The sequence below is a fragment of the Equus asinus genome, chromosome 25 (genome assembly GCF_041296235.1).
Source record: "Equus asinus isolate D_3611 breed Donkey chromosome 25, EquAss-T2T_v2, whole genome shotgun sequence".
Lineage (NCBI taxonomy): Eukaryota > Metazoa > Chordata > Mammalia > Perissodactyla > Equidae > Equus > Equus asinus.
This window is the reverse complement of record NC_091814.1, coordinates 22103990-22115004: the sequence shown is the minus strand read 5'-3', so window position 1 is coordinate 22115004 and position 11015 is coordinate 22103990. Positions and strand designations below refer to the sequence as shown.

General features: G+C 37.6%; 1 protein-coding gene across 1 annotated transcript; it reads left to right on the top strand.

Annotated features, from left to right (window-relative positions):
- Nucleotides 1-7128: 7128 nt before the first annotated feature.
- On the top strand, nucleotides 7129-8058 carry OR10J5 (olfactory receptor family 10 subfamily J member 5). The gene has a single exon (XM_014848430.3). The coding sequence runs from the start codon at nucleotides 7129-7131 to the stop codon at nucleotides 8056-8058; it is 930 nt and encodes a 309-aa protein (XP_014703916.1).
- The last annotated feature ends 2957 nt before the right edge of the window (nucleotides 8059-11015 follow it).

Below are 11015 nucleotides of genomic sequence, written 5' to 3'. Positions count from 1 at the left end.
TAGACAATCTTGATTTATAGCACCTTAATCAACCAGTCCATCTGAACATCATTAGAAACGGGATAATTCAGAATCATATGCCTCTTGATAGCATGCAGTGAAAGAACATAGCATCACTTCTGTCTTGCCAAAGATTCATAACCTGAGTCTTATTATGAGAAAATGTTAGAAAAACTAAACTTTAGGGACACTCAATAAAATATCTGGCCTGCAGTTTTTGGAAATATCCAGGTTATGAAAGCCAAGGAAATACTGAGGAACTATTCTAGATTAAAGGAGATTAAGAAAACATACTAGTAAATGCAGAGCTTGATTCTGATCTGGATTATTTTATTATTAAGGACATGATTGGGACACCTGGCAAAATATTGAATGAGATCTGAGGATTAGATGATAGGAGTGAATCAATGTTAATTTCCTGATTTTGATGATCACTTTGTGGTTAGGTAGATGAATGTCTTTGTTCGTAGGGGATACTAAAGTATTTGAAAGCAATGAGCCCCATGTCAACAACTTACTCTCTAATAGTTCAAGATAAATGTTCTTCATACTGCACTTTCAACTTTTCTGCAAGTTTGATGGGAAAACAAAGTAAGAATTTGAAGAGAAAAAGTGGCACTCAGTCTTGCCTGAAGATAGATGAGCCATGGGTAAGTCAAGGGGTAAGTCAGAGAAATTATTTCCATCATAGAAAAAATTAAGGCTGAGCATTTGCAGATTTTCTAGATGGACATGCATATTGGGTAATCCATTATTCTGAAGAGACTGGCCTCTTTGGAAAGTAATGCTCTTGATCAGGTGGATAAAGGAGAGATGAACAGAGGTAAGTAAGGCAAGGGGGATTCTAACTCTCTTCCTGCTCTTTCTTTTCTGGAATAAGTCATTCTTTCTTAGGGTCTTGGGGGGAAAGCATCAGCAGGGTCAGGAGAAATCAGAGAAGGAATAAGGTACTTTCCATTTCAGAAGGGAAAGCACTGGAATTGTGATGTGGAAAACTGAATTCCGGGTCTTAATTTCTATTTTCTGTTAGTAAGTGTTTAGGTGAGAGACAGTGGTCCTAGACTCAGTGTTTTTGTAATTTTATTGTGTTATATAATAGAATTTCCTTTTTCTTATGAAACACTAAAGTATTTAAGAGTAAAGGGGCATGATGTCTCCAACTTACTCTCAACAATTTAGACTTAGAGATGATGAGGTAAATGGATCAAAATATAAACAATGGGTGAACCTACGAAAAGGGTATATAGGAGTTCCTTGTATTATACTTGCAACTTTTCTGTAAGTTTGAGCTCTTATAAAAATAAAAATGTCAAAGAAATGTTGGAAGACTGGGAATCAGTTATGGCATTGCCTCTGTCAGATAGAACTGAGAGAAGCCTAGAATAGGAGAAATTCAGAGATCTTGAAGATAACTGAGGATTAACTAAAGAATTTACGAATGTGCTTCAGATAACTTCTGAAGTCTTAAGGGTTAAGCAAGATATCAAAGGTCACTATGAACTCAGGAAAAGACTGAATCAAAAGGTTACTGGATTTTAAACCTAGGGCAGAACAGGAGTTGGAGGCTACTCAAGAATTCCTTCTTCTGACTTACACTGAAATGCTATGGAGGTTTAAAGACATTTAACAGTACTGGATGGAAACCAGCACCATGGTTGATATGACTACTTGATGATAATCCCGGTATGTGTGTATTAAATCAAAAGTGCACAATCCTAGGCTGATGGAATGGTCTTATAGCATAAGGAGGAAGTAAAAGTACATTCAATCTTTACACCATTCCATAACTTTCACGTAGGAAAGAGAAAAACAAGCATAGATCAAATGGAAAAATTAACACATCATTTGATACAGACTCAGAAGAATCTTGAGGGTTAGTCAGGGGAAAGGGACTTGCCAGTCAAGGGGAGTTGGAACTGGGCAAAGAGAGAACTCTATATGCCAGGAATATGACATACACATTGGTAAGTTTCCCAGAAGGAACTATTAACCACTAATACTCAGGCTACCATTTACTAAGAAAATCTATCCTGCTGAAATGAGTGTTCTTGGGAAATACTCAATTCTACTTACATAGGTGCCCTCTATCTCGGAAATACTACAGAGACTAATCCCCCAGCTTCTAAAGACAACAATTCTTGCACCATACACACATGTCCATGACATCCCCTCAATAAAGTCAAGGCTAAGGGAAAGAGAAACATCTGGGAGGATTGCTCCAGAAATCACAAAGCATCAACCAACTGGAAAAATAAAAAAGTCCAATTTTTAATAAGATCCCTTGACACTTGTCTGGAGTCTGACTCTCTTGGTTCCCTTGAGATAGTCAGGAAGATTTGAGAAAAAGAGACCCAGGAGAGCAAAGCTAGTCAATGTGGCTTTTCCTTGGAGATCCCCCTCTTGATCTCTGAGTGTATAGAGGCAGTTCCTCCTCTTTGTTTGGGCATAGCTTTCAGAGCCAGGGGGCCAGTGTGCACGTCATGTGCCACTCTTTCTCTAAGCTATAGTGCTATCTTGAGAGATGAAAGTGATTCTAAGATTATGTATCCTTGAAAAAGCACTAGGTATTTTGTTTGTTTGTTTTTTGCAGATGCTATCAAACTAGATTTGAATGGTGTTGGGGACACATATGTGTCCTTCTCAGCTTAGCAGGCTCTAGTCTCACTTGCTCTTGCATCCATCTTGAGCCAGAATCTGTAGTTCTGGGATGGGAAACCACAAAGATATTCCAATTGGTCTCATGTCCTAAAATCACAGCCTTGCAGATTCTTTCCCATTATCCTATGATCAGGTGTTTTTCTTCCTCTGGTTTCTTCAGATATCTATATTTTCAGATATCTAAGTAATCACTGATTTTTAAGGTGGTCACTTTATCCATCCCTGGCATCTTAGAATTTGTGTTTCAATGCTTCTAGAGAAGAGGCCATAGGATTTTGTTTGTTTGCTTTTTGCAAGGGTAATTTAAATGTAATATCAATTTTCAGGAGACTGGCCTAACTTGCAGATTTTACATTATTTCCCTTTCTCTAACAGTTTTGCTCAAATTTAAATAACAGACATATGATTCCTTGTAAGTATCAATAAATCCTGTAATAGTTTTTTTCTTTATAAGTGCAATTCTCTTTGCATCTTCAAACTTTATTTTCTCTTTTATTTGGAATATAATCTTCATGACTAAGACATTTGTTCCACTAACTCTTCACTATAGTAGTCTATTCCAATGTTCTTATTTTCCCAAGAGGAGAATTGACACATACATTTCTGACTCTCGGATCTTTCATTGTTTCACACTGTGGTTTTTCTTTGTTGACTTTTTAAAAATTCTTAGTTGGCTTCTTATCACAGAGCCATCCCAAGGATAATTTTAAGTGGTTTGTTCAAGACAACATGTTTTAACATTGACAGATTCCAGATCAGCTTCCAGATTTCCCAAGTCCCAGCCAAGTCCCATGAGTCTTACATCATCATGAGCCCACCTAAAGAATTACGGGTCTAACAGTGACAGATTCATAAGAATAGAATCTTATTTGTGGCCAAATGAGAATCTTTTTAAAATTAACTTTGGTAAGTTATAACATGTTACATAATGTTATACAATACACTATAATACAATATGATACCATATCATACAATACAATGCAATATAAATAATATAACAAACTATACCAATTTTAAGTAAGCATTTTGCAGTTTTGACAAATTTATCCACCTGTATAACCACCACCACAGTCAAAACATTTCCTTCATCCCACAAAGTTCCCTGTGTTCTTTTGCTTTTATTCCCAACAATTCTAGCAACCACCGATCTGTTTTCTTACAGTATAGATTAAATTTGTATTTTCTAGAGTTTCATATGAAGACAATCATACTGTATGCACTCTTTTGCGTCTAACTTCTTTGATTCAATATAATGTTTTTAAAAACTCAGCCATGTTGCAGTTTGCATTAGTACTTTGTTCCTTTTATTGTTGAGCAATATTTCATTGTATGGATACACCATAAATATTTGAGTTTTTTCCAGTTTTTGGTTTTTAGGAAAAAAACTGCTGGGAATATTCATATACATGTCTCTGTGTGGACACATATTTTCATTTCTCTTGTGTAAATACTTTGGAAAAAATATTGAGTCATAGGTTAAGTATATTTACCTTTCTAAACATCTGCCAAGCTGTTTTCCAAATTGGTTATACAAGTTTTCATTACCACCATCAATATTTAAGAGTTCCAATTCCTTCACTTCCTTGCCAATGTTAGATGTCAAATTTTTAATTTTAGCCATTTGAGTGGGTGCATAGTGGTATCTCATGGATTTATATTACATTTCTCTGATGGTTAATGATGTTATGATGTCGAGCATCCTTTCATGTGCTTATTGACCATTTTTATTTCTTCTTTTGTGATTTGTCTGTTCAAATTGTTGCCAATTTAAAAAGCGTGTCTCAGTATTGAGTTGCTAGAATTCCTGGGGCTGGCCCTGTGGCCGAGTGGTTAAGTTCTCCTGTTCCGCTTCAGCGGCCCAGACTTTCGCCGGTTCGGATCCTGGCCACAGATGTGGCATGCTCATCAGGCCATGCTGAGGCAGCGTCCCACATAGCACAGCCAGAGGCACTCACAACTAGAATATACAACTATGTACTGGGGAGCTTTGGGGAGGAGAATTAAAAAAAAAAATTTTAAAAGAAGATTGGCAATACTTGTTAGCTCAGGTGCCAATCCTCAAAAAAATAAAAAAAAAGAATTCCTTATGTATTCTGAATACAAGTTTAGATGTATGTATTGTATTTAGATATATATAGTGTGAATATTTTCTCCCAGTCTGTGACTTTTCTTTTCATTCATTTTTCTAACAATGTCTTTTGAAGAGTGAAAGCTTTACTTTTGATGAAGTTCAATTTGTGATTTTATCCTTTTATGGTTTATGCTTTTTGTTTTGTATCTAAGAATTCTCAAGGTTGTGAAGATTTTGTCACATTTTGTTTCATCTTTAGTTTTAGCTTTTATGTCTTTGGTTCATTTTGAATTATTTTTTGTGTATGGTATGAGATAAGGTTGCAGTTTATTTTTTTCCGTATAGATGTTCAGTTTCTCCAGCAACATTTGTTGAAAATACTGTCATTGAGATACCTTAACACTTTATCAAAAATCAATTGACCATATATGTGCGGGTCATTTTTGGACTCTGTTTTGTTCCATTGAGCTATATGTCTATCCTTACATCAATACCATGCTACCTTGATTATTGTAGTCTTAAAATGAAGTAGTATAAGTCCTTTAACTTTGTTCTTTCTCAAAATTGCTTTGGCATTCTTAGTTCTTTGCATTTCCATAAAAATTTTAGAATGGGGATATGTTTTATTATCCTGGTTATAGGATTTGGTACACTAATCTTATGTTAGTCATTGTGCATCCAGACATGAGACATACTTTAAGGAAAAATTTTACTGAATATGAGTAAAAGTACATGTGGCTACAAAATGCTGACCCCAATTGACTGGAGTAATGATGAGGTCACTGAGGAAGACAGAAAAGTTGATATGGAGAGCTTTTTTCAAATATAAGAAGGGTAGACATTTAGTTTGCTTTTGAAAATATAAAATTTACTATGTAAGACCCACAAGTAGAAAAGTCCAAAGGGAGGTACATCATAGACTTGGAGAAAAGACTGGTGATAGAAATAGAGATTTGAGAGCAATCAACCTTGAAATTATAACTGAAAAAATTGAGCAGAGTGTGGAGAGAAAAAAGCAAGGGCCAAGGATTGACCAGAGAACAGTATTTACAATTACAATGTAGGTGGAATGAACAGCTTCATGGAAGGTAACTAAATGAGTGCTGAAAAGAGAGAAAAATAGTGTAGTGTTATGGAAACCAATGTCAAAAAATGTTTTTAGGAGGCAGGGTTTTCACAAGTGTCAAATGAATCAGAGACGGACACAAAAAAGAGGAAAAAGTAAAGTCTAACAGTTTTAGCAATGGAGACTTTGGTGACATTTGAGAGAACAGTTCCATGGGAGTGAACATGATAAAGCCAACTTTCAGGGATTATGGGGGATGAGAGAGGAAGCTGATTTCAGTAATTCTGAAGATGAAAAGAGGGAGAACAATTAATAGCCAGTATAAAGAACCACGGAATCAATCAGCTGTATGCTCTCCATGCAGATTGTGTGTTCTCACCCTTTGACAGAGGGGACTAGTGTGCTCTGTTTCTCATAATTATATCAAATTCTGCATTCACCAGATTTTTAAAAATTGATAAGCTAGTTCAACTCTGAGTAGCTAGTAGAATTCTTCCTCCTCCTCTCTCAACTCTGGCACTTACATTCCCTTATCCATTCCTGGAATTGTCCTAACGCTTTCCTATTTCAGTGGAAACTAAGTAATGTTTTCTCAACCACAGTTCTCTCTTCCTGACTGCAATTCTTAAAAGGACTACTGGAGTCAGCAAGAAGATTCCTTGGTGAGACTTGTGTGAACAAATTCAGTGGAATGATCACGGCAGAAGTTGTTCTGTAGTTGTTCTGCTTTGAGAGTATGATAAGTTTAGACCATGTTATCTCTTTGAAATTAGGTTTCTAGATTCATAACTAAACTGAGATACTGTATAAAAGTCTTTGGTGATCCTGTCACCAAATCCAGTGACCACTTCTCAAAGTTTGTCCTTCCTGACTTCTTCATTCTGCTATATCATTTCCCCCGAAACTCTTATCTTTACAGTTTTCTTGACACACACTTTACTAGTATTCCCCCTTGGGAACAGAGTTTGTTTTAAGTGGTGGATATCATTACTGATTGCGGCATAGAGCCTGACTTTCTCCTTGCTGCCCTCTTCCTCTTCCTAATATCAGTATGACATGTGTGAGGTGAGCATTTGCTCAGAAGTATTCTCCATGCATGGGAAATAGTTTGCTCCATAGTGATAATGTTCACATGTATAAGCCCCAAAGAGACATAAGTCATTTTCTCTCTTCATATGCAAGGCCCCTAAGCATGAGCTTGCTGATCATAAAAGAGGGAATTGGGTTCACTCTCTCAGTTCAGCTAGCATTGTCCCTTGTTATACAGTCCAATTGCTGATGGTGTTTCCCCTTTATGACTCCCTTTATTGCTTTCAGACATTGATATAGCACAATGCAGAGAAAAAACTTCACAGGAGTTACAGAATTCGTCTTCCTGGGATTCTCTATGTTTGGAAAGCACCAGATAACCCTCTTTGTGGTTTTCCTAACCATCTACATTTTAACACTGGCTGGTAACATCATCATTGTGGCTATCATCTGCATCGACCGTCATCTCCACACTCCCATGTACTTCTTCCTGAGCATGCTAGCTAGTTCAGAAACAGTGTACACCCTGGTCGTTGTCCCACGAATGCTTTCCAGTCTCATTTTCCATAACCAGCCCATCTCTTTGGCAGGCTGTGCAACCCAGATGTTCTTTTTTGTCATCTTGGCCACTAATAATTGCTTCTTGCTCACAGTGATGGGCTATGACCGCTACGTGGCCATCTGCAAGCCCGTGAGGTACACAGTCATCATGAACAAAAGAATGAGTGCTCAGTTGGTATGTGGGTCCTTTGGCACTGGTCTGGTTATGGCAGTTCTCCATGTGACAGCCATGTTTAATTTGCCCTTCTGTGGCACAGTGGTGAACCACTTCTTCTGTGACATTTACCCAGTCATGAAACTTTCTTGCATTGATACCACTATCAATGAGATAATCAATTATGGTGTAAGTTCATTTGTGATTCTTGTGCCTGTGGGCCTCATCTCCATCTCCTACTTTCTCATTATCTCCTCTATCCTTAAGATTGCCTCTGCCAAGGGCTGGAAGAAGACCTTTGCCACCTGTGCCTCCCACCTTACTGTGGTCATTGTCCACTATGGCTGTGCTTCCATTGCCTACCTGAAGCCCAAATCAGAAAACTCAATAGAAAAAGACCTTCTTCTCTCTGTGACTTACATTATCATTACTCCCCTGCTGAATCCTGTTGTTTATAGTCTAAGGAACAAGGAGGTCAAGGATGCCATACACAGAGCTATGGGCAAAAGCATTTCTTAACAGATTGAATCATTTTGTCATGAGACCTTTAGCCCAGTGTAATGTGTGTCTACTCACAAACACACCACAATACACATGTTCATCAAATACAATGTCTGTCAAGAATAATGTCAAACAGTAGAAATGCTTTTCCTTTTCATGCTCTAGGGACAAGGCAGAAAGCAAGGTTTCTGTTCTAGTGAATTTTGTTACCAGATATGAGAATCATTCCAAGCCAGATTAAGACTACTTGTTTCTGTGCCTAAGAATTTTGGTTTTGAAACCTCTTCTGGTCCCCACTTTACCTGGTCCCCCCGAGACAGTCAAATCCTTGACCTAGTCTGCTAAGGAGATGTGGTGAAGAGGCAGTTGAAACATATGTGGAAGGGGACTTAGGAAAATAAGCTGCCGAGACAGCTTGAGGATGGCTTTCACTCTCAGGAGTTAAAACACTTGCCCTGTAATAGTCATTTCAGAAAGGTTTTCCTAAATTCTTGCTGACTGAAAAATGAACAGCTTCAGCAAAAAAAGGGTCACTTCTTCCATTATCCAGCCATTTTAGCTCCTTAAATAGTATTCATTTCTATGTGTATTTCTTCCTTCTGTGCAATCAAGGCAAAACTCTCTGTTTCTTAGAGTCTAAGCAAGGAGAAAACATATTCGTGGTTTTTCTCTGTAACTGCACTTTTATCCAGATGCACTTTTCTTAAAGACTCTTCTGTTTTTAACCTATGGGAGCTTTTTAGATTTTTAATTTATATGTAGTAGCTGCCGAGGCATTGAATTAGTTGTCTTAGGTATTGGCTGTACTGATTCCAGAGTCTAAAGCAAATGCCATTAAATTTCCTTCTCTCAGTAAACAGTGTGAATTTCATACTTCTCCTCATACTTATCTATATCAAAGTAAGGATAACCATGACACATTATTTTACATCCTCAATGAGGAAGGTTGTCGGAATTTTTGTTTTGTGAATCTTTCCACCAGAGTTTATCTCTACTCTGAGACAGAGCTGGAAGATACTAAGAGACACAGATATGGAAACACGTTTTTTTCACATGCTTCTGGCACCTGTTGTTATTCCATCTCCAGGTCAGTTCCTATCCTTTACTTTCCAGTTTTATTTTTCTGTTCTGAACCATAGAAATAGTACTGATGCATCTTCTAGGTGACCTGTAATTCTATGTGAGGAGGTCAACGGCTGAGGGCTGAGGGTTCTTTGTGAAGTGTCGTCCCTTGTGGCAGGCTGTCACAGTTGGGTGACATCATAACTGATGTCAGTGTCTCCCTGATAACAAGCACCTGATATCCCTCCAGAGGAGGTGTCTCAATCTGAGATTCATAGTTCCTTAAGGGGTGCTTGGATGGGCTTCAGAGGGTTTTTGAACCTTCTTGGAAATTATTCTTTAAATTTTGAGCACAAGTATGAATGTAACTTTTCCATCGTATTCATAAAGATTTTCTCCAATATAAGTATTTCTTCCCTCAAATCCAAGCAGAAATATGACACAGGTCCAACTTCCTTCTTTTATAGATCATTTGCTTCCACAATTTCCTTAAACTCTCTTAGAGGAGCACTCTTTACCTGTCCATTTTTGCCCATGTGGGCACTGTTATTTTTTATTAAGTTGGGGAAATGGAAGATATGAGTGTTTCTTAGATGGGAGGTTAAGGGATAATGAATGGATGGTGGATGGATGTCAGAAGGCAAATATGGTCTTTGTTGAGAGCTTTTTTGCCTTCTCCCATCCCTTCCCTCACCATTCCCTAAGCGTTTAAACATCTTTCCTGCCCTTCACCCTTACACTTCATTGATGGGTGAATTCCCCACTAGCATTAGTTGTTTTCATACTTTGTGTGACTTTAGACTTGATGGAGGAAAGAGCTCCTTCAAGAGAAGTGCAACAAACAGTACTAAAGGGGGTAGGCCTATGAGGTCACAGATCCTCAGGAACCGGGAATCACCTTATTGCTGCCTTCTATAATCTATTCATAATACCTAGATTGCTGGCTCATGTAGGCGCTATCTTCATTATCTTCATTGTTTTTGTTATTATCGTCAGCGTCATCATTCTCCAAAATCACACCCTACCCATGCTCCTTCATCTTTCTTCCCTTGCACACTGCAAATACCTCTCTTCTTTTACTGCTTCTAGTTCAGCTATTTTATTCATCAGAAGAATACCCATAATATCATTTATTTATTCAATCTATGTATATTTCTCAAGCACTATGTGTCAAGCAGTTGACTAGCACCACAGTTACAATAATGAGTAATGCAGGGACTCTATTTCACGTGATTCACAGTCCAATGGCGAAGACAGACAAAGAGCAAAAAGAACAAAAACTTGCTATAGGCACGTACATGAGATTGTTGTTTGGGGTCAGGGGTGTTGTACAAAAAAGAGAACTGGTCAAATCTATTTAGAAGGTCAGAAAGGAATTCATAGAGAGATGATATTTAATTAACTTTTTGTAGCATTGGGTCAATTGAAGTCTGAGAGGGCTGAGGGAGGGCACTCAAAGGAATGAGAAGTAAAGACATAGAGCCTGAAAAAGCTAGAAGTGCTAGGAAGGTAGGTATTTTATTCATTGCTCAATGCCCATTGCTATGTTGAGTATTAGCCTGGCAAATAGTATGAGCTTCATATATCTTTGGATAGATGAATGCGTCAACAAATATTAAGTATAAGGTCTTGTCCAAGGATTTCCAGGGATCGTTTTTGGATAGATATACCCTGTCATATTTTCTTTGTCTGCCATATAGATTTCCTTCACCTAAAGTAGAGTAACACAGAAAATAACTGAGTAGAGGTGACAATCCTGGGAGCATACTTGAAATTAGTTTTCCCCATTGCAGGATTGCCTAGAAGCAATTCTCACTTGCTCCATTAACTCAATCGACATTTATAAATTTATGTTAATTAGTCACTTAAAACTGAGCTAGAAAGAAATCTTTCTTTTGAATGAAACTGGATTA

Coding starts and splice junctions, on each gene's coding strand:
- OR10J5 (XM_014848430.3), top strand. CDS start 7,129: ATGCAGAGAAAAAACTTCACAGGAGTTACAGAATTCGTCTTCCTGGGA.